At 58.3% G+C, this 16,920-nt stretch overlaps 4 protein-coding genes and 1 non-coding gene across 5 annotated transcripts; 3 read left to right on the top strand and 2 right to left on the bottom strand.

Annotated features, from left to right (window-relative positions):
• Positions 1-1,954: 1,954 nt before the first annotated feature.
• SLS55_007154 (uncharacterized protein) lies at positions 1,955-4,029 on the top strand (the record flags this gene model as incomplete). Its single annotated transcript, XM_066778577.1, has 2 exons — positions 1,955-2,309; positions 2,954-4,029. The coding sequence occupies 2 exons, from the start codon at positions 1,955-1,957 to the stop codon at positions 4,027-4,029; spliced, it is 1,431 nt and encodes a 476-aa protein (XP_066631014.1).
• A 1,585-nt stretch (positions 4,030-5,614) lies between these two features.
• On the bottom strand, positions 5,615-5,695 carry SLS55_007153. Its single transcript has one exon. It is a non-coding gene; the product is annotated as a tRNA-Ser (tRNA).
• A 741-nt stretch (positions 5,696-6,436) lies between these two features.
• On the top strand, positions 6,437-8,424 carry GSH1_1 (glutamate--cysteine ligase; the record flags this gene model as incomplete). Its single annotated transcript, XM_066778576.1, has 2 exons — positions 6,437-6,681; positions 7,758-8,424. 2 exons carry the CDS (start codon positions 6,437-6,439, stop codon positions 8,422-8,424), a joined length of 912 nt encoding a protein of 303 aa, XP_066631013.1.
• Positions 8,425-9,489: 1,065 nt separating this feature from the next.
• SLS55_007151 (uncharacterized protein) lies at positions 9,490-10,963 on the bottom strand (the record flags this gene model as incomplete). The annotated part of the gene is made up of 3 exons (XM_066778575.1): positions 9,490-9,593; positions 9,976-10,141; positions 10,562-10,963. The coding sequence occupies 3 exons, from the start codon at positions 10,961-10,963 to the stop codon at positions 9,490-9,492; spliced, it is 672 nt and encodes a 223-aa protein (XP_066631012.1).
• Positions 10,964-12,847: 1,884 nt separating this feature from the next.
• On the top strand, positions 12,848-13,723 carry MCM1 (transcription factor of the MADS box; the record flags this gene model as incomplete). The annotated part of the gene is made up of 3 exons (XM_066778574.1): positions 12,848-13,105; positions 13,228-13,362; positions 13,433-13,723. The coding sequence occupies 3 exons, from the start codon at positions 12,848-12,850 to the stop codon at positions 13,721-13,723; spliced, it is 684 nt and encodes a 227-aa protein (XP_066631011.1).
• Between the last annotated feature and the right edge of the window lie 3,197 nt (positions 13,724-16,920).

The raw sequence follows: 16,920 nt of genomic DNA, 5'->3' as shown, positions 1-16,920 counted from the left end.
GTGATGCATAGCGTCCTCCCAGGAGGCGCGCCCGCGTTATTATTTGCCGTGCCTGATTCCTGACACGCCCGCGCCCCGGTTGCCAAGGGCGCCCGCAATGCCTGGAGGCAGGCGCAGGTGCTAACCGCAGCCTGCCAGCTGCCAAACAACGCTCAGGGATGGGCGAGGCTCAGCGCGAACCCTTGAAGATTAGATGACGATCTGAGCGGCGTGGGTCACGGCCGCTGTGTCATGTAACGAGCGCGGCGAGCCTCACCAGCGATCTGGTGGATGCGCGCGCCGCTGCTGCTGCCCTTCAGGCCCAACTCCCAAATCCGAGAAATTGCAGCGGCGACGACGCGGCCCCGAGTCGCCAACAGCCCGCCGGTCGTTGCTCGGGTTGCCCAAGTTCCTGCAGTTGCGATCGTGCCGCCGCCTTGGCTGCTGCTAGGGGGCCACAGGCTCCGCCGGCTTCGTCATCCCTCGCAGCCGCGCCTATTTCGAGCTCGCGCACCGTAGCAAAACCATCGTGGAGGCTAGCGCCGCGGTGACAGCCCCGGCTCGGAAGCCCCGTGCATCCGCCGCCCTCGTCCAGCGCGGCGGAAACAGGAGGGCGATCAGCTCCAGGCGGCAGCTGCATTATTTCGCAAATGACTCGGCCGGGCTGCCGAGCTGCTGCTTTCGTCGCACAGCACCGTGTCGGCGGCGTAGGGAGACGGCCGGGTTAGATCAGCAGGATTGCAAGCGCGGGCAGGATCACGTCAGCGTGTTGCAGCTACGTGGAGCCGGCGTCGTCAAGTAGCACGCAAAAAGCAACGGCCAGTGCTGCGCGGTCTGCTCTGAGCGCTGCCCGCCTGTTGGTGCGCCGGCTCGTCGGTCCTTTCTGGCGAGCGTCTCTGGTACATAACCATCGAGTGCCGGCTCCCGCTGCCCGGGATGCCCTGCGTCGGTGTTTCAACGCCGTCGGCACCAACGCTGCGCGAGCCGTGGCGGGACGAGCAGCCCCGGTGCGCCATCACAGCCCTGTGGCTGCCCAGCCGTAGCCGGCCTATCCGCCTGTTGTGCGAGTGCGAGTTGGGGGCGCTGTTATGTACTCCGTACGGCCCAGCTCAGCGGCTGCGCAGCCACAGCGTTATACAATGACTCTCGGTGATCGCCTGGAATAGGAGCCCGGGCGGGGCGCTTGAGCGTGCGTTGCATGGCTCGCGCGCGTCGATGCTGGGGCTTCGCGGGCCAAGGCGTTGCTCTCACGTGCCACCGCGATCGCGCCGGCGCGCCGCGTCAATCGAAGCGATAGCCCACGCCGGTGCGCGAAAGCCCGACGGATTGCGACTTCGAACGGCTACCAGCCTGCCAGTCGACCTTGCCAGCATGAAGCGCAATGGAAACATCACCAGTTTCTTCAGGCCCTTCACCGAGCCCAGCAATAACCGCGCGCTATCAGAAGAGCGTCGCGACCGCGGCTCGTCGTTTCCGTCACTCAGCGTGCTAGGTCTGAGCAACTACACCACGTCTCGGCCCGCCTTTCCGCTGATTCAGGCCCTCAGATTCCAGCAAACGATCGCGGTTGCCATCTAGTGACTATGTAAAAGAGCGTCCTGCGCCGCCACCTGCACCGGCCCGAGACATTCCGTCGCCAACGCCGCTACCCGACAACAAGCCCACACACGTAACGCCTTCGCCTCACATTCGGTCCAATGGTTCACCGTCGCCAGTTGAGGATGAGATATCAAGCCGGAGGGCTGGCGGAGCAGGGCCCAGCTCATCTTTCATCTCATCCACATCGTCGCTCCCGGGCACCCAACGATCGCAATCTTCAACCACGAGCAAGCGCATATTGAAAGACGGCTTGGCTATTGTGCGGACATCGGACAGTGAGGAGGACGAAGACTCTGAATCGGAACTGGAGGACTTGAGCACAATACTCAGGAAGAAGCAGCGCGTGCAAGGTCCGTCGGGAGAATCAAAACCTGCAATGAAGGCAAAGGAGGGCAAGGCTAGGCCCACGCACGGCTTGCGCTCTTACCTCAAACGTGTACCGCCCAAAAGAGAATTCGAGTCTATAGTGGCGCCACGCAAGGAATACAAAATTAAGCTTGCCGATCTGGTGGCAGCGAAGCAGAGAGGTCTAGATGCCAAGGCAAGGGTCCTCGAGGCCGAGAGGAGGGCTGAGGCTGCCCAGAAAGCGGAGGAGGAGAGCAGGGAGAGCAACAGACTTACGAAAGAACAACTTAGCACAACTTTAGGAGATGACGAGGATGCGCAAAGGACCTTGGATGCGCTACAACGGACCGAGGGGCTCGACACCAGTGAAGTCTGGCAATTCTTTGGTCCCCGGAAAGCAGTCCGCTCCACATCGGAGTTTCCGACACGAGCTTTGTCAGGTGCAGGCTGGCATAAAAGACTGATTGGTGAGTTTCCCTGTAGTCCATTCTAGTGCCTAAGTGCACAAGTTCACGCGTACCCAGATCCTTGCACCCGCGATACAATGTTTCTTTCGGGAATCATAAAGAGCCGGATCTACGAAGAAGCTCTGCCAGACGAGATTGTACTGTGGATGATTGACGAGCTCTGCCAAAATCGGAAGGAAGAGTTCACGGCCGCATATCTTGATGTGTTAGATGTAAGTTCCTTTCATTGGTTGGTTAGCAGTATTGCAGCAGGCGTTTGGTGGCTCGAAGCGTGCATCCGAACGATATTTCTCCGCGTTGGGCAGCCGCAATCGTCTGTCAGGCGTTGCGAATCTCCTGTGATACTTCTTGGAGGTCTATACTAATTCGAACAGTGTTCCGCACCCCAATTACGAAAGCTTCTTGATAAACAAACTTTATCCGGCCTATTCGAGATACTTGGTGCAAAAAAAGAAGCGATAACGATCGATAACGAACCACCAGCGATATTACCTGTTGAAGTGTCCCCGCACCGTTAGTCACAACCCGTTGGCGCGGAACAGTATCATTACTGACTGCCACAGACCCGAAGACATCCGTGCCCAGTGGCACCCGCCCGCTGCTTGAATTCCTGAGGAGAGCAGGACCCAACATTCAAAGTGGGGCGGTTGAATATGTACTGGAAGTCCTAATCCGGCTTAGCTTTGATGACAGCGTACGCCAGGATGGATACACTCAAACCCTATGCCAGGAGGCCATCGCAGCAATGTTGCGCACGCCCTCAGCTCAAGACGAGTGCGGAGCCTTACAGCGCGTTTCGCAAACCTTGTTCAAGAATTTCAAAAATCATGGGTCCAAAGATGACAGATTTATCAACCACAGCCTACAAGCTCAACTGGTCCAGTCCCTCCCTTTCGGGACACACCGCGAGGCTACATTCCAACGCAGGCTCGCCCTCGCTTTCTTTCTCGACAGCCCCAAGCCCCTGACGCTCTCCCTCACCGCTCCCGGCATCCTCCCCGCTGTCCTCCAATCTCTCGCCCTCAACCCGCTTTACCGTTTCGGTCAAAGCACTGACTACGCCGACGTCACCGCCGCTTTCACTCTCCTCGACACCGCCATCGACAATGGATTCTCGAACCGGGCTTTCGCGCAGACGCTCTGCAGCATCGACCGCCGTGCCCGTGACGCTGCTTCGCGGCAGCTGCGCGATGCGGCCCGAGCCGCCGAGGACGAGTTCAACATGGGCATCGACAACCTCACCGCCACGATCCGTCACATCATGGGGCAGATCCGCGGATCGGGGACGGGCAGCGTTCGCATGACCGAAGCCAAGGGGGCCATGGAGAGGCTCGTCTACCGGCTCGAATCCAGCGTACGCACCCGGGAGAAGAGCAGTAAGGACATCTTCGCCCACGGCGTCGGACGCAGCGCAGGCCTCCTTGAATCGTGGGTGGAAGCGGGCGGCGGCGGCAGCAACGGCGGTGGTGGCATCGAGGAAGTCAACGGCAATGCGCCCCAGAAGGAAGAGCACGGCGGCGTCGAGGGCGAGCCAGACGACGAGCGTGCAGACCAGGTCGCGGCCGAAGTGGACCAGGATGTTGAAGTCGTCGACGGCGACGTCGGCCACGACGTCGAGCAGGAAGCCGACGGGGCTTAGCAGCCGCGGCCACGCCTGCCGCGTCCGCGGGGACACGTACGTCGAACGCAGACGCGCCCCTGCCGTTGCGACGGCCTCCCTCGATTGCATGAAGAACGGCGTTAACGTCTGGACCGTGACGATGGACCGGGTTCTGGAACGGTGTGGCTATTTCTGGATAGGCCTGTCTCCGGTGATATGGGGGTATTATTCCTTTGGTGGCGTTTTCGGCAACGGTCGCGGGGGGCGTTGGGGAGCAATGAAAAGAACAATTTTTTTCCCGCTCAGTCTCTCTTCATTACCGAAGACCTCGTTTGGCGTTCGGTGCTCCCTTCGTTTTTTTCCCGTGCGCGCTCTCTCTCTCTCTCTCTGCGCGAATTTTGGTTCTCTGTTGTGCGTTGCTCGACGGGAAATGATGGATGATTTCTATGGACTTGCAATATCGAAAAAAGAAAAAGAGCGGTATTTTGCGCCAGAGGTCTATCACCCTCGAGTCCTTTTTCTCTCTTGCTCTATCCTTTTCGGCGATCCTTCGGAAAGGCCGGCCACACGAACTTCCGGCGGGTATGTACGTATGTACCCCTGAAGTTGCGGTGGGCTTGGTGGAGTCCCTTTTTCCCTTTCTCGTCGCTCGCTTGCTCGGCTCGGTAGATCTCAGGGGGAGGTCCGGGGAGGCCGGAGAGGCGCCGCCGTGCACTCCTCTTCCAGCGAGCGGAGGAAAAGGCGGTGGGTGTGGGTTGATGGGAGGGTCGCCGTTGCTGCTTGCTGCGAAGGCGGTAAGGCGCGCGGGCGAGCTAGGAACCAAAGAGCACCCTGCGGTCTCTTATGTTGGTGTTGAGGTCGGTGGTGTCGGGCGGTCTTGCATACGCGCCTTTTCGCCTGGTCTCGGATAGATGGAGGTCATTTAAATTTGGTGTTCGCCTTGCTGCCGGGCGTCTAAGCGACATCGGTCCAAGTATGAGGCGCACAGAGGACGGTCCCCAGCGATTGTTGCGGAGTGGCGGCGAGAGATGGAGCTCTTACCTGTCCAACTTTCTGACCGTGCTTTCGCCTTCCTGTCACCGCTTCTTCAATGACCCCTATATGACTGCACCTACTGCTGCGATCCTAGCAACACCGCCCAATGCGAACTAGGAAACTGGATTGTAATTTCTATGAGAGCAACGAGGTCCAATGGTTTTGTGGCTGGTAACCGTGCATGCATACGCGCCTAGTGACACCGTGCGGAAGGCAGACTTGCTAACACGCTTGTCTTGTGATGTTCCTCTGCTCGATAGCCCAAAAAGGAAATGAGACCTCAAGAAGGAATCAGGTTTCTTTTGAGAGCCGACTGTTGAGGGTATCAATTTTAGACCTAGCAACGACTTGATGAACGGTCTACTAATATTCAACTTCAATTAATGTATAGACGCCTCCGTATCTTTACACTCGTGGCATCTCTACGTTTTACGTCATTCTAACGGCTAGCATATCCACCTGGGGGTGCAGGGCCATGATCCGTGCCCCCGAATCTCCACCTACACACGGCCAAGCCCAAAAGTTGCTAGGCCATATCGGTGACCAAAACGGAAATCTTACCTCCTCGATTCGAGAGGCAAAAGAAAGTCGACGTTGACAAGATTCGAACTTGTGCTCCCGAAGGAAACAGATTTCTAGTCTGTCGCGATAACCACTCCGCCACAACGCCGTCGTTGTAATGCAACATCAATGCTGTATTACTAATTCATGAAGAATGGAAGTCGGATTTACAAAATATATACTCATTAAAAAAATCCCAGTTCACGACCTTATGCCACCGACATAAGCATCACCCCGCCACTGGCGATTCGATGCACCGAACAATGACGATTTTCCAAACAAAAATGGCGTGAGAAAGCGTGCAGGAATGGCTCCTAAGACAACGGTGGGACGCAGGGCGGCGGAGCTTGAAAACGATTGGAAGCTGAAGTGACCCAAGACAACTGCAGCATGAAAACGGCAGCTGCAAGATGCCAACAATCACCGGTCCCAAAATGAACGCATGATGTCATTTTCTGACATGCTTCGAGCCTGACAATAAATTGGCCGACTTCTGAATTCCGCACCTAGCTCCTACTACTTCGTTAGACAGCGCATTTTCGGCAATTGCAGGCGCCTGTGTTGCTTGACGTACTCTCGACATGGGGAAAACGTATGTCTGCATCTGGAAACTCAAGCATCCTTCCCGTTGATAACCTCAAGTGTGCCGGAATGCGTGCTTTGGCCCGAAACCGACCTTATTGCACCTCTCGTCCGCGAAAGGGCAATTGATGTAAGTGAGCCCGATGTGCATCAGTGGCGCGACGCTCACCTCTGGGTAGGAAGCTCTCGATGCATGGGACGAATGGCAGGACTCCAAGGAATGCCAGCCTCTCTGGGGCGATGAGGTATCGCAACTTCCAAAAAGCACATGAGCCGGAGCTCGAAACCTAACCTTCTGCAGATCGAATACGCACTGTTGGCTTTGGACGAAGATGCTAAAACAGCCAATCACTGCCTTCGGGCACCAGAGCTTTTGAACAAACTCCAAAAAATCACAGCAGCAGGAACCTATTCGCCCGAGATCGCTCGGTTTCAGATCGAATCACAGCCGCCGGTGCCGTACACGGACAGTGTCGAATCACTGCTCTCGGTCGAGAAAAACATGGCTGACCGGTACGACACGCGAAAAATAAACCCCCTCTCCCTCCATCCACAACTCAAACTGAAACCCTTCCCCCGCTCAGCCGCGCGACCATCAAGAAACACCTCGCCCCCAACGAGTTCCCCCTAACCATCTCCATCCACCCCCGCTTCGGCTGCGCCGCCGACACCCGCGCCGGCCTCACCACCAGCACCGCCCTCACCTACCCCGGCCAACGCTACCTCACCGCCCAACACAACATCGCCGCGCGCCGCCTCCACCGCGCCGACAACTCCAGCCCCAACCCATCCCCCCTCCTCCTCGTCCTCCACCACCACGTCCCGCTTTCCCCCGACACCTCCACCTCCGCCGCCCCAGCCCCGCCGCCCTCCTTCATCACCACCAACGCCGCCAACGGGACCCCATCCATAACCTTCGCCCCCACCGAACCCCTCCTCGGCCTCTCCCACAGCTGCCTCCAAACCACCTTCGCCGCCCCCACCCTCCCCGCCGCCCGCGCCCTCCACGACGCATTCGTCCCCCTCGCCCCCATCCTCCTCGCGCTGACCGCCGCGACGCCCGCGCACCGCGGCTACCTGGCCGACACGGACGCGCGGTGGAACGTCGTCGCGGCGATGAGCGACGACCGGGACGAGCGCGAGAGGGGGGCAGGGGTGGTGCGGGCGAGGTATGGGGCCGCGGAGAGGTGGGTTGCGTGGGGGGCGCCGGGGGGGTGTCAGCCCAAGGCCAAGGCGGACGGGGGGGATGGGGGGGAGGAAGGGGGGGATGGGACGTTGCAGAGGTTGGTGGGAGGCGGGATGGATGCGGTGCTGGCGAGGCATTATAAGGGGGTGTTGGAGAGGCCGTTGCTTATTTACCCTGTGGGGTGTGCGAGGAAGCTGGGAGCGGCGGCGGCGCTGCGGAGGGATAGCGGGGCGGATGTCGCGGGGGGTGGTTGTGGCGGGGGCGGTGGCGATGGGGAGGGAGGTATGGGCTCTCCCTCTCCTCCCCCGCTCGCGGTGCGTGGCGATGGTGGTGGTGGTGGTGGTGGTGGTGGTGGTGGTGCGGGAACCGACAACAACGGCCACCACCACGCTCGCCGCCGCAGCCGCACTACGGGCAAGGACAGACACGAGAACTTTGAGTGCCTGACCGGCGCCGCCTACCCGTCCGTCAAGCTGAAGCACCCGTCGCCCGACGACGACGCGCTCGGCTGGCGCGTCGAGCTGCGCAGCATGGAGAACTCGCTCACCGACTTCGAGAACGCGGCCTTTGTCGTCTTCGTCGCGTTGGTGCGGCGGGCGGTCGACCGGAGCGGCTCGGGCGGCGGAGGCGTCAACTGGTACGTCCCCATGGAGCAGGTCTGGGAGAACATGGAGAGGGCGCACGCGAGGGATGCGGTGAGGTGGCAGCGGTTTTGGTGGAAGCGGGAGGGCGGCGAAGGCGGCGAGTCGGCGCTGTTGACGGTCGATGAGATTGTTAATGGCTGTGCCGCTTTTGATGGGGGGCTGGTGGGGCTTGTCGAGCGGTATATGGCGGATGAAGGGTTCGGTGTTGCCGAGAGGGAGAAGCTGCAACCGTACTTGGACCTCGTGAGAGGAAGAGCAAGCGGGAGGCTCTGTACCACGGCGTGGTTCATGCGGGACTTTGTGACGCGGCATCCTGAGTATGCTAGGGATAGTCAGGTGTCGGAGAAGATTTGCTTTGATTTGATGCAAGAGGTGGTTCAGATCACGAACGGGAAGAGGGACTGCGGTTTGTTTCAATCGTTGTAGACAGAGGCTCCCAGTTCCAGGGGAGATAGACAGAAGGATGTCGAGTTGGCTTAGTGTTGCATACATCGTGGAACAAGTGAACTATGGAGAAACCAGACTAATAAATATTCTCGAACACAAGCCCGAAGACAAAAAGGGTCATATACAGGTGTTGACATACAAAAATATAGCATGCATTACTTTGTGCCATCTTGAGTCAATACATTCTATCTTCTCAGTGAATACGGCCCACCGGCACTTTACTGGCGCCGAATCAGCTTAAAGAAATTTAACACTGAAGTCTTGTTATCTCTTGATAGGCAGCTGAAGCAAATATCCTAGCGTAGATGCGAGTTTGAGACCTACATAGATACGTCCAGACGTAGGAGCCTAATATTACGTAGTTTGACAATTTAGATTGTGATAGTGAAAGTGTCAGTGAAAGTGTCAGTGGAAGTGTTGGTGGACGTGTTCGTGGATCGCGACGACTGAGACAGTTGCCGTAATATGAAGTATGCCAGCACAACTACAGCGTAGATTAATAATAGAACACTTTCACCTGCCTTTTCTCGTGTTTATATGGCCGATGATCAAAGAACTGTAGCAAAGTCAAGGTTATTAATTGTAGCTGACAGCGTCCTGGACTTGCTAATAAGTCGTAACTCCTTCATATGCAGCCGGTGAGAAAGTCATCGTGTCTCACTTAAACATGTATGTCGCCCTGAGGAGCTATGATCGCACATATGAAGAGGTTCAAGATTGTCTCCATCCAACAAAGGTTGCTTATTTTTTCTTTCTTTGAGATATAGTGATGACGCCAATCCGTCGAGAAACCAATGCAAATTATCCATCCGTTCAATCACACGGGCCAAATGCCCGTTTTCCAAAGCAGACGAAAACGCAGAACAGCTCCATAACGACGTGATTCCAACTGATCAGTCTCAACACCTAACGTCTTTAACCAACGACCATCCTCCGTCATGAAACCCGGGGAATCTTGATATCAAACGATCACCGACACGATCTCGTGTCTGCTTAATAAAATTCTGCCCGATGTTAGGGCGAGAGTTTGGAATGGAGCCGGATTTACATACGGTTGCCATTCTTCTCATCGATGTGCCTGTAGCGGGCTTGTTCGGCGCGCTCCTTGAGGACCATGGCAATGTGGAGAAGCAAGACGGTGTCGAGGCCTATTGAGACGTAACAGGTTAGTATCGGTAGTATTGGCTGACGCGGCCGAAAGACAAAGAAGTGCCGAAGGAGATCCTTCCGGACTGCAGCGGGATCGACCGTTGCAACCGCCGATCCGTAGGGCTCGTCCACATCTCTTATCACGCTCCCGCCTTCCAGCTGCCTTCTCTTGCACACGTCGGTCCAATTTGCCCTCCTCTTGCATAACCCTCAGCGCTAGAGATAGCCGTCCTGATGAAAAGGCTTGGCGGCCCACTTCAAATATCCCCAACCACGACCAGCTTTTCGTCCAATCCTAACCGATCGGCGAGCCCAGAACGTCCGGCCACAATCAAAAGGAAATGTCGAAACAGGGGGTTTGAGAAAAATGGCGCAACTTACCAACGAGACCAAAGGCGGCCGTGAAGATGATGTCGAGATACTGATTGGCGAAGCTGCTGAACGGACCGATGCAGCCGCCCAGGTTGGCCGCCGTGACCGCATCCGTGCATGTACCGTCGGTGACGAAAGGCGGTGAGGTCGGGCTGTTGTAGCCACAGCACTTGAACTAGAAAACGGCCAACGTTAGCTTCCCATCTATCCACGCCCTGTGCATTCTTTTTTTTGGGGCCCATCGGGGCCTAGAAAGACGGATAGGCGGGTCGGGATGGCGGCGCGTGTGGGGAACATTGCATAGCCAGGCCGATTTACGGAACAGTAAAGGTTGGGGGGTGCGGCTGTGTAACGGCGGAAGAAAAAGGATGAGTAAGACGCATTGAGAAACGAAGATAGGGCCGTCCGGCGGTGAGATTATTGGGCCCTTTGGCATCAGGTGGCATCAGATGGCGAGTCATCTGTCCAATCGACAGAGTGCCATGTCCCTCTGGATCCCACCGAGGCCGGGATAATCTTCGTTTCCCAATCCGCCCTATTTCGGACAGGTGTGATGGTGCATGTTCCCAGGTATTTCGGGAAGTCAGCCGCTTACCTTTTGCTGCAGCAGGCTCTGCGTCTCGGGAGCCTCGCCGGCCCAGATTGACCCCAGCATGCGGCGCGTCTGCAGAGTTTCGATCCAGAGAATGAGGCCAATGACTAGCGTGAAGGTTCCGCAAAAGGTCACCATGTAGCCATGGAAGCGCAGCCAGCCGCGGTTAGTAGGCAAGAATACGGCAGGCAGGACCATAAGGAAGGTGGCGAAAACGAAGATGGCGTTGACGATGGTAGCGGTCAAGGGTGTGCGCTTGAGCAAGAGGTGCGGTGCGACGGTGTCGGCCGTTGGCTTCGAGCGCATGCTGTTCTCGCTGAACAGGGCGAAGCCCATGAGCAGGCCGCCGCTCAGCAGAAACAGCACCTCGAAGCCGAGGAAGGTGAGCATCAGTTTGTTCGCCATGGTGCCTGGAAAGACTCGAAAACGACTTGGATTCGATTAAACGCTTGCTTGCAGAGATGGTTCAACGACCTTCACGACCAGCGCGAGAGGCTACGGCGGCCGAAAGGAGCGAGGGTAGAAGGGAAGTGAATGAATGAATGTATAACAACGGCAGAGCGCCTGCGACCCGGCCGAATGAAGGAATTACAAGGTTGTAGAATAGAGAGATACAGCCACCAAAAGAAACAGAGTCGAGGGAGAGACGACCGCAGCAGCAAGAAAAGGGAATCGTCGACGCATGGCAAGCGCCCGCCGCAGGCTTGAGGCTCAGCGACGTGTCAGTGGAGGAGATCGAACGCGGGACGTCTCAGGCGCGCGACAAGCAGCAGCGCTCCATTGGCTGAGATTGCAGGTCGCGCCATTGCCGAGACGGCGAGCGACGGGAGCCGCAGGCGGTGGGCGTCTGGGCGGCCGCACCACGCCGAGCTGCAGCAGCACGCCGGCGGATCTCTCTTGTGCGACTGAGGGGCGTGATCGAACTGCCTGTTCCGGAGCTGCGCAGGGCGGCCGGCGGTGTCGCGGGCTGGAGCGCAGGCAGCGGGCAGCGGGCAGCGGGCAGCGGGCACGCGGGCGGCGTCGGCGACTCGGCGCGGGCCAGGGCACCCGCAGGCAGGCTCGGAGCGGTGGTGTGCTCTGCTCGCTGAGTCGCAACACGAACAAGGGCATGCAAGCGAGACGGGTGTCGGATGCGGAAGGTGCCCGCCCTGGCGCAGCGTTGCGTTTCAGCGCCTGCCCAGCGTTGCAGGCGCAGGCTCCGCGCCGTCGCAGACCGGTCAGCGGCCTCAGCGCGCGGGAGCAGGCGACAGACAGCCTCTGGCTGCTCCCCGGTCGCTGTGCTCGCAACGGCTGCGCGCGTTTCACAGGCAGTGAGCGGCTCCACCTCGGCCCCGGAGGATGCCGGTCCGCGGGTCATGTGAGGGGAGCGGCATGGCTAGCCCATTTCAAGCAGCTGGCGCCTTCCTGTCTCCGGCACGCCCTAGCCCGCTTCCCTCGACCCTAATCCCCCTTCGGCGACCGCCCGTGAGCGATTCTCTCGCAGCGACACGACGCCCGCTAGGCACCGCAACAGCAAGGTAAGCGAGCCCTCGCAGCGCCCTCACCCCGCCGGCCCAGCAGAGCACGTCGCGCAGCGCGCGCCCCGAGCCTGCCCGCGCGCAGCGCTGCCCGCGCCGCACCGCCAGCTGAAGACGGCGCCCCCAGCCAGGCACCCAGGATCGTCGGCGGCCGGGCACAGGCTCGGGCGTGCTGGGTTGCGCGTCGCTCGATTCGCGCAGCCGTGCCAGAGCAGGGCCGTAGGCTGACCGTGGCTCGCGCGCCCAGGATCGCTTTCTGCGCCGCCGGTTGGCTCGCCCGGCGCGTTCTCCACTCCGCCCACAAGAAACGAATACCTACTGCCCACCGTCCGGCTTTTCCCAATCTCTCACCCAACCTTTACCTCTCTGAGACACCTCTGCAAAATAAGTTCATCCCCGGTCGGTACAAGTCCAAGGCAGAAGCCAAGTCGCCCAGCAGAACTCGGTATGGCTGTTTCCCTTCTGTGCAACCCGCACGCCCCGAATCCAGCTCGGTCCTGCATTCCCTTGCTTGCCTCACCCGCCACCGCACCGCAGCCCGCCCCGACCCGTCTGCCTTTACCTGAGCAGCCTTGCCTGTTCCATCCGTAACTGAACGTTGCTTTAGGCTTGGTCGCAGCGACGCGCATTCGCTGCTCTTTCGGTCCGCTCACCAAACCGCTTTCCCTCGGTCGGCCTCGCTCTCCACTGCGACGCCCGCCTCCGTCCAAACGGGAAATCGCAATACAGTATTCCCAAATCGTCCCCGCTAGCACCAACCACCACCACCGCAATGACCAGCGAAATCACCGACCACGAGCAGCAGCAGTCGCCCACGGCCACTGACGACGTTGCCAACAACGGCAACGGCGCTCTTGCCCAGGCCGACCCCAATCGCGGCACCAAGCGCTCGCGTCCTGCTGCCGACGACGATGACGATGACGACGACAAGCCCGGTCGCGAGCGAAGGAAGATTGAGATCAAGTTCATCCAGGACAAGTCGCGCCGCCACATCACCTTCTCCAAGCGCAAGGCTGGCATCATGAAGAAGGTGAGCACCGCCCTCCAGGAGCTTTGACCGGCGCCCATGCGCGACGCGACGCGCTCGCGTCGCATCCGCCAATTGGCACCATTGACCGCCGACCTCGCATGTTAACAACCCCTCGCCCGCAGGCCTACGAGCTTTCCGTCCTCACCGGCACCCAGGTGTTGCTGCTCGTCGTCTCCGAGACCGGCCTCGTCTACACCTTCACCACCCCGAAGCTGCAGCCGCTCGTCACCAAGCCCGAGGGCAAGAACCTCATCCAGGTAAGCACCGCACCGCGCACATTGCGCCGCCCCCGATGCGCGCGGCCCCGATGCTGACGCGTTTCACCAGGCCTGCCTCAATGCGCCAGAGCCCGCAACCAACGAGAACGGCGTCGACGGCGACAACGTCGGCGACTCGCCCGAGGACCAGCACAACCAGGTGCCCCGCGGTGCTCCCGGCATGCCTCCCCAGCCCGGCATGCCCGGCGGCTACATGACGCCCGAGCAGGCTCAGGCCATGCAGTACCAAAACTACCTGCAGCAGCAGTCGCACGCGAACGCACAGTACCCCGGCATGCCGCCGCAGGCGGGGATGGGCAGGCACCCGCAATCCTATCCGCCGGACCAGAAGCTGGCGTAAGACGACTGCTCACGGGACACGTGCCTACGATGTCAACGGGGAGAAACTCCGACATTAAGGAATTTGCTGGTTTACAAAGGAAAATCGATACCCCAATCCCAATACGAAAGGTAATCGGGCAACGGCACGCTGCTCACTCGTATATACCGGGAAATGTATCTGCTCAACGGGATGGGTGGGAGGCTTGCTTGGTGTCCGAAGGAGTCCATTTTCCGGTGCGGGGGTTGCTCTTGGTTTTCTTCTGCGTTGCTTTCGCCGTCTCCCCTCTCCACTTCGACGTCTTTCGTTGCGCACCCGGTGCGAACTCAATTCAGCGTCATACCGTTTCTGTCTCCGTCGGCTGACGGGGTCTTGCGTCTAATTATGCGAGACACGATCGGCAGAGGAGACGGATGGGAGGAAGGGAGGGTTTGGTTTTTTGATACACCCCATCATCATCATGGAACTTTTAGCACCCCTACATCTTTACTTTCTGCACTGCCCTTTCCTTTTGCGCTTTTAAACATACGAATAATACCCGGAATGGTCTCATGCCGAAACCTGTGGGAACGAGTGTAAGAACGTAGCGTGGGATCTCTGCTTTTACTTTTATTTCAATTCGCCGAGAGAGGTTCGAAGCAATTCATCAAACGTTGAAGTGCCTTGTACGTCGAACCATTCCCACCAATGTTGCATAACGATTCAAGTTTTTTTTCACATGCGTGCGTGTCATATGTGTGGTAAGGGTGATGGAAGCTTGACATCAGAGCCAGATTCCACAGGAACCGCACAGGTTCCGTCAACGTCATGTCACGGGTCACTTTCAGGGTTATTACGGAGACGACGAGCTTTAACGATAGACAACTTAAATTTTTTTTTGGCCTTTTGTCCCTTTTCGGAGAAGGAAGCATTCTTGGTCTCTCGTTCGTTGCATTCGTAACTTGCATGCCGTTGGCAAGGTTTCTTTCTAGCGGGGACCGTTTTTTTGTTTGGGGGTGGGTTAAGCTTTGCTCGTACCTGACCATCACACATCATCGCAAACCCGAAATGTTGGGGAGGGGGAGGGGGAGGGGAAGAGGGAGAGGGAGGGATAGCTACGAGCTTATTACATACAGAACGCTACCGAATGCAAAATAGCCGACCTATTTTTTTTTCTCTTCCCCTAAAACTTCGTAGATGAATGATGCGTTCGTACAGTGAGAGGAGAAGAGGTAGCGGTCGGGTCGCTTTCACGTTTCTTCCCTTTGGGTTTTGGTTTTCGTTACAGGGGGCAGGCACCTTGCTAAATTTTTTTTCCCCTTGCCCTTCTTTATTGCCCAACTGGCACGCTTTGCTGACGCGGTTCAGGCCAGGGTCAATGTGATTGGAGCGTTACGTTTTTCTTTTCTTGCTCTTTTGGGACGGAGGATGTCGTGGTCGGAGATCGTTCGGGTTGTTGTGGTGGGTTGTTTTTGATGTATGTCATCGAACCTTGACTGCGCCACCGAGTACGCGAATGGGACCCTTTTTATTTTTCTTTCTTCTTGCTCCTACGTTGCTTGAGGCTGGGACGCGTATGGGAAGTGGTCGCTAAGGTGAAGCGTACGATGCGGGATGTTCTCGGGAAAGAGGGGGGAGATGCATGGCAATAGTATCGGAGGATTCGCCTCGAGCAAGCCAGGATGCAAACCGACTGTCGGCGTTTGATGCCAAACGGCAGGCAGACCGGATTGTTGCGAGGTTCCGATACGGCATTCGGGTATAGATTTATACACAACGAGCACTAGACATCGTGCGCGGCTCTCCTGCGAAGTGCCTTGGAAGCAAGTATCCTCCGTTCATCACCGAGAATCAAGGGCATTTGTAACCATCCTCTCACAGTAAGTTGAGCGACGACAGCATTGGCGGTACGAAGGAAGCAAAGATCCCACGAAGCAAACCAAAGCTTTCCTACGCTCCACGACTCCAACCCTTCAACCCCCCTCCCTCCCTCAAGACGAAAGCACAGCAGACCAAGCGTGATAGTGTGGCTGGCCTTTCCCACGATTCACGCACGCCATCGACATCGGCAAGTCCTGCATTTTTTTTCCCGCGCGTGACGGACGGAGAGGGCAAGGGCTAGACCCGGCATGGGGAACCCACTCTGTGCGTCTTCATCCTTGCCAGCCACAGCCCTTTCGCTTGTGCTCCACCGACCGTTTGGCCGTGCTGCTTGGGGGGGAGGGAGCGGCCCTCGCCTGGCTCGAGCTCTTCCCCGTGCGTCCTCATTCCGGCCTGAGCTGAAACAACAATCAAAAGAGGGCTCGAGCGGAGCGGGGGGCGTTAAGCGGGAAGGCGGCGGCGGTGCAAGGGTGTCGCATCGTGGAAGAGGTACCACGAGACGGGACGGGAGGAGTGGAGTGCAGATGGTGGTGGTGATGGCGATAGATAGGTACTCTTGATTGGACGGTTCTCCTTGCCCGAAATGGCCGGACGAGAGGGGCGTAGGTCGTCCCAACTCCGCTGATGATGAGAGGGAACTGATGTGCCCTGAAGTGATCACCCCCGCGTAAGAAAGCAGGTTGATGCAGGAACCAGCACGTGGCTTTCTTGCGAAGCCGGGCCGTGTCCCGATGGGAATCACCCTTCGGTAGGATCGAATGGTTGTGTCGTCGTCAATCGTCCGTATGACGCCCGCACCTGGACCGCGATGCTTTTGCTACATCATCGAATCTGGCCACGGTTGTGGCTTTGCTTCTTCTCCGCTGCAACGCTGTTCTTGCTGCCAGACGGATGGAGTACCCACTTCTGCCGTCCGCTCTCCCTCTCTTCCCTTATTCATGCGGCAGAGATAAGAAAGGAAAAACAGCAGCCGGAGACGGGTGCCGGAACGCGCGTGCATCAGCGGTAGTTCGCAGAAGCCTGCATGTTCGCTATCTCACAGATATGCACTGGTGTCTTGCCTGGGGCGGGCCTTCGCTAACGACCGTACGTAGCAACGGGGCTGATATGGGAGGGAGGGAGAGAGAAAGCTTAAGCGCACGACCAGGAGCCGCGTCAGCGCCCCAGGAGGGCAGACACTGTGGCGGGAGGTAGGGCTGTTCTCCTGCTCCCCAGGCCGGAGGCTTGCACCGAAGGGTACAGGGTGGCAGATGGCGGCATCAGGCAATGCATCTTTTAGCGAAGACTGGGGTTTGGGGTGAATGCTTCAAGATGGAAAGGGAAATTGTGATCTATCGGCTGCTGCTGCCGCCCCCCGC

Source organism: Diplodia seriata (genome assembly GCF_021436955.1).
Source record: "Diplodia seriata strain FDS-637 chromosome Unknown scaffold_7, whole genome shotgun sequence".
In the NCBI taxonomy this organism is placed as follows: Eukaryota; Fungi; Ascomycota; class Dothideomycetes; order Botryosphaeriales; family Botryosphaeriaceae; genus Diplodia; species Diplodia seriata.
This window is presented reverse-complemented; position numbering and strand designations above follow the sequence as displayed.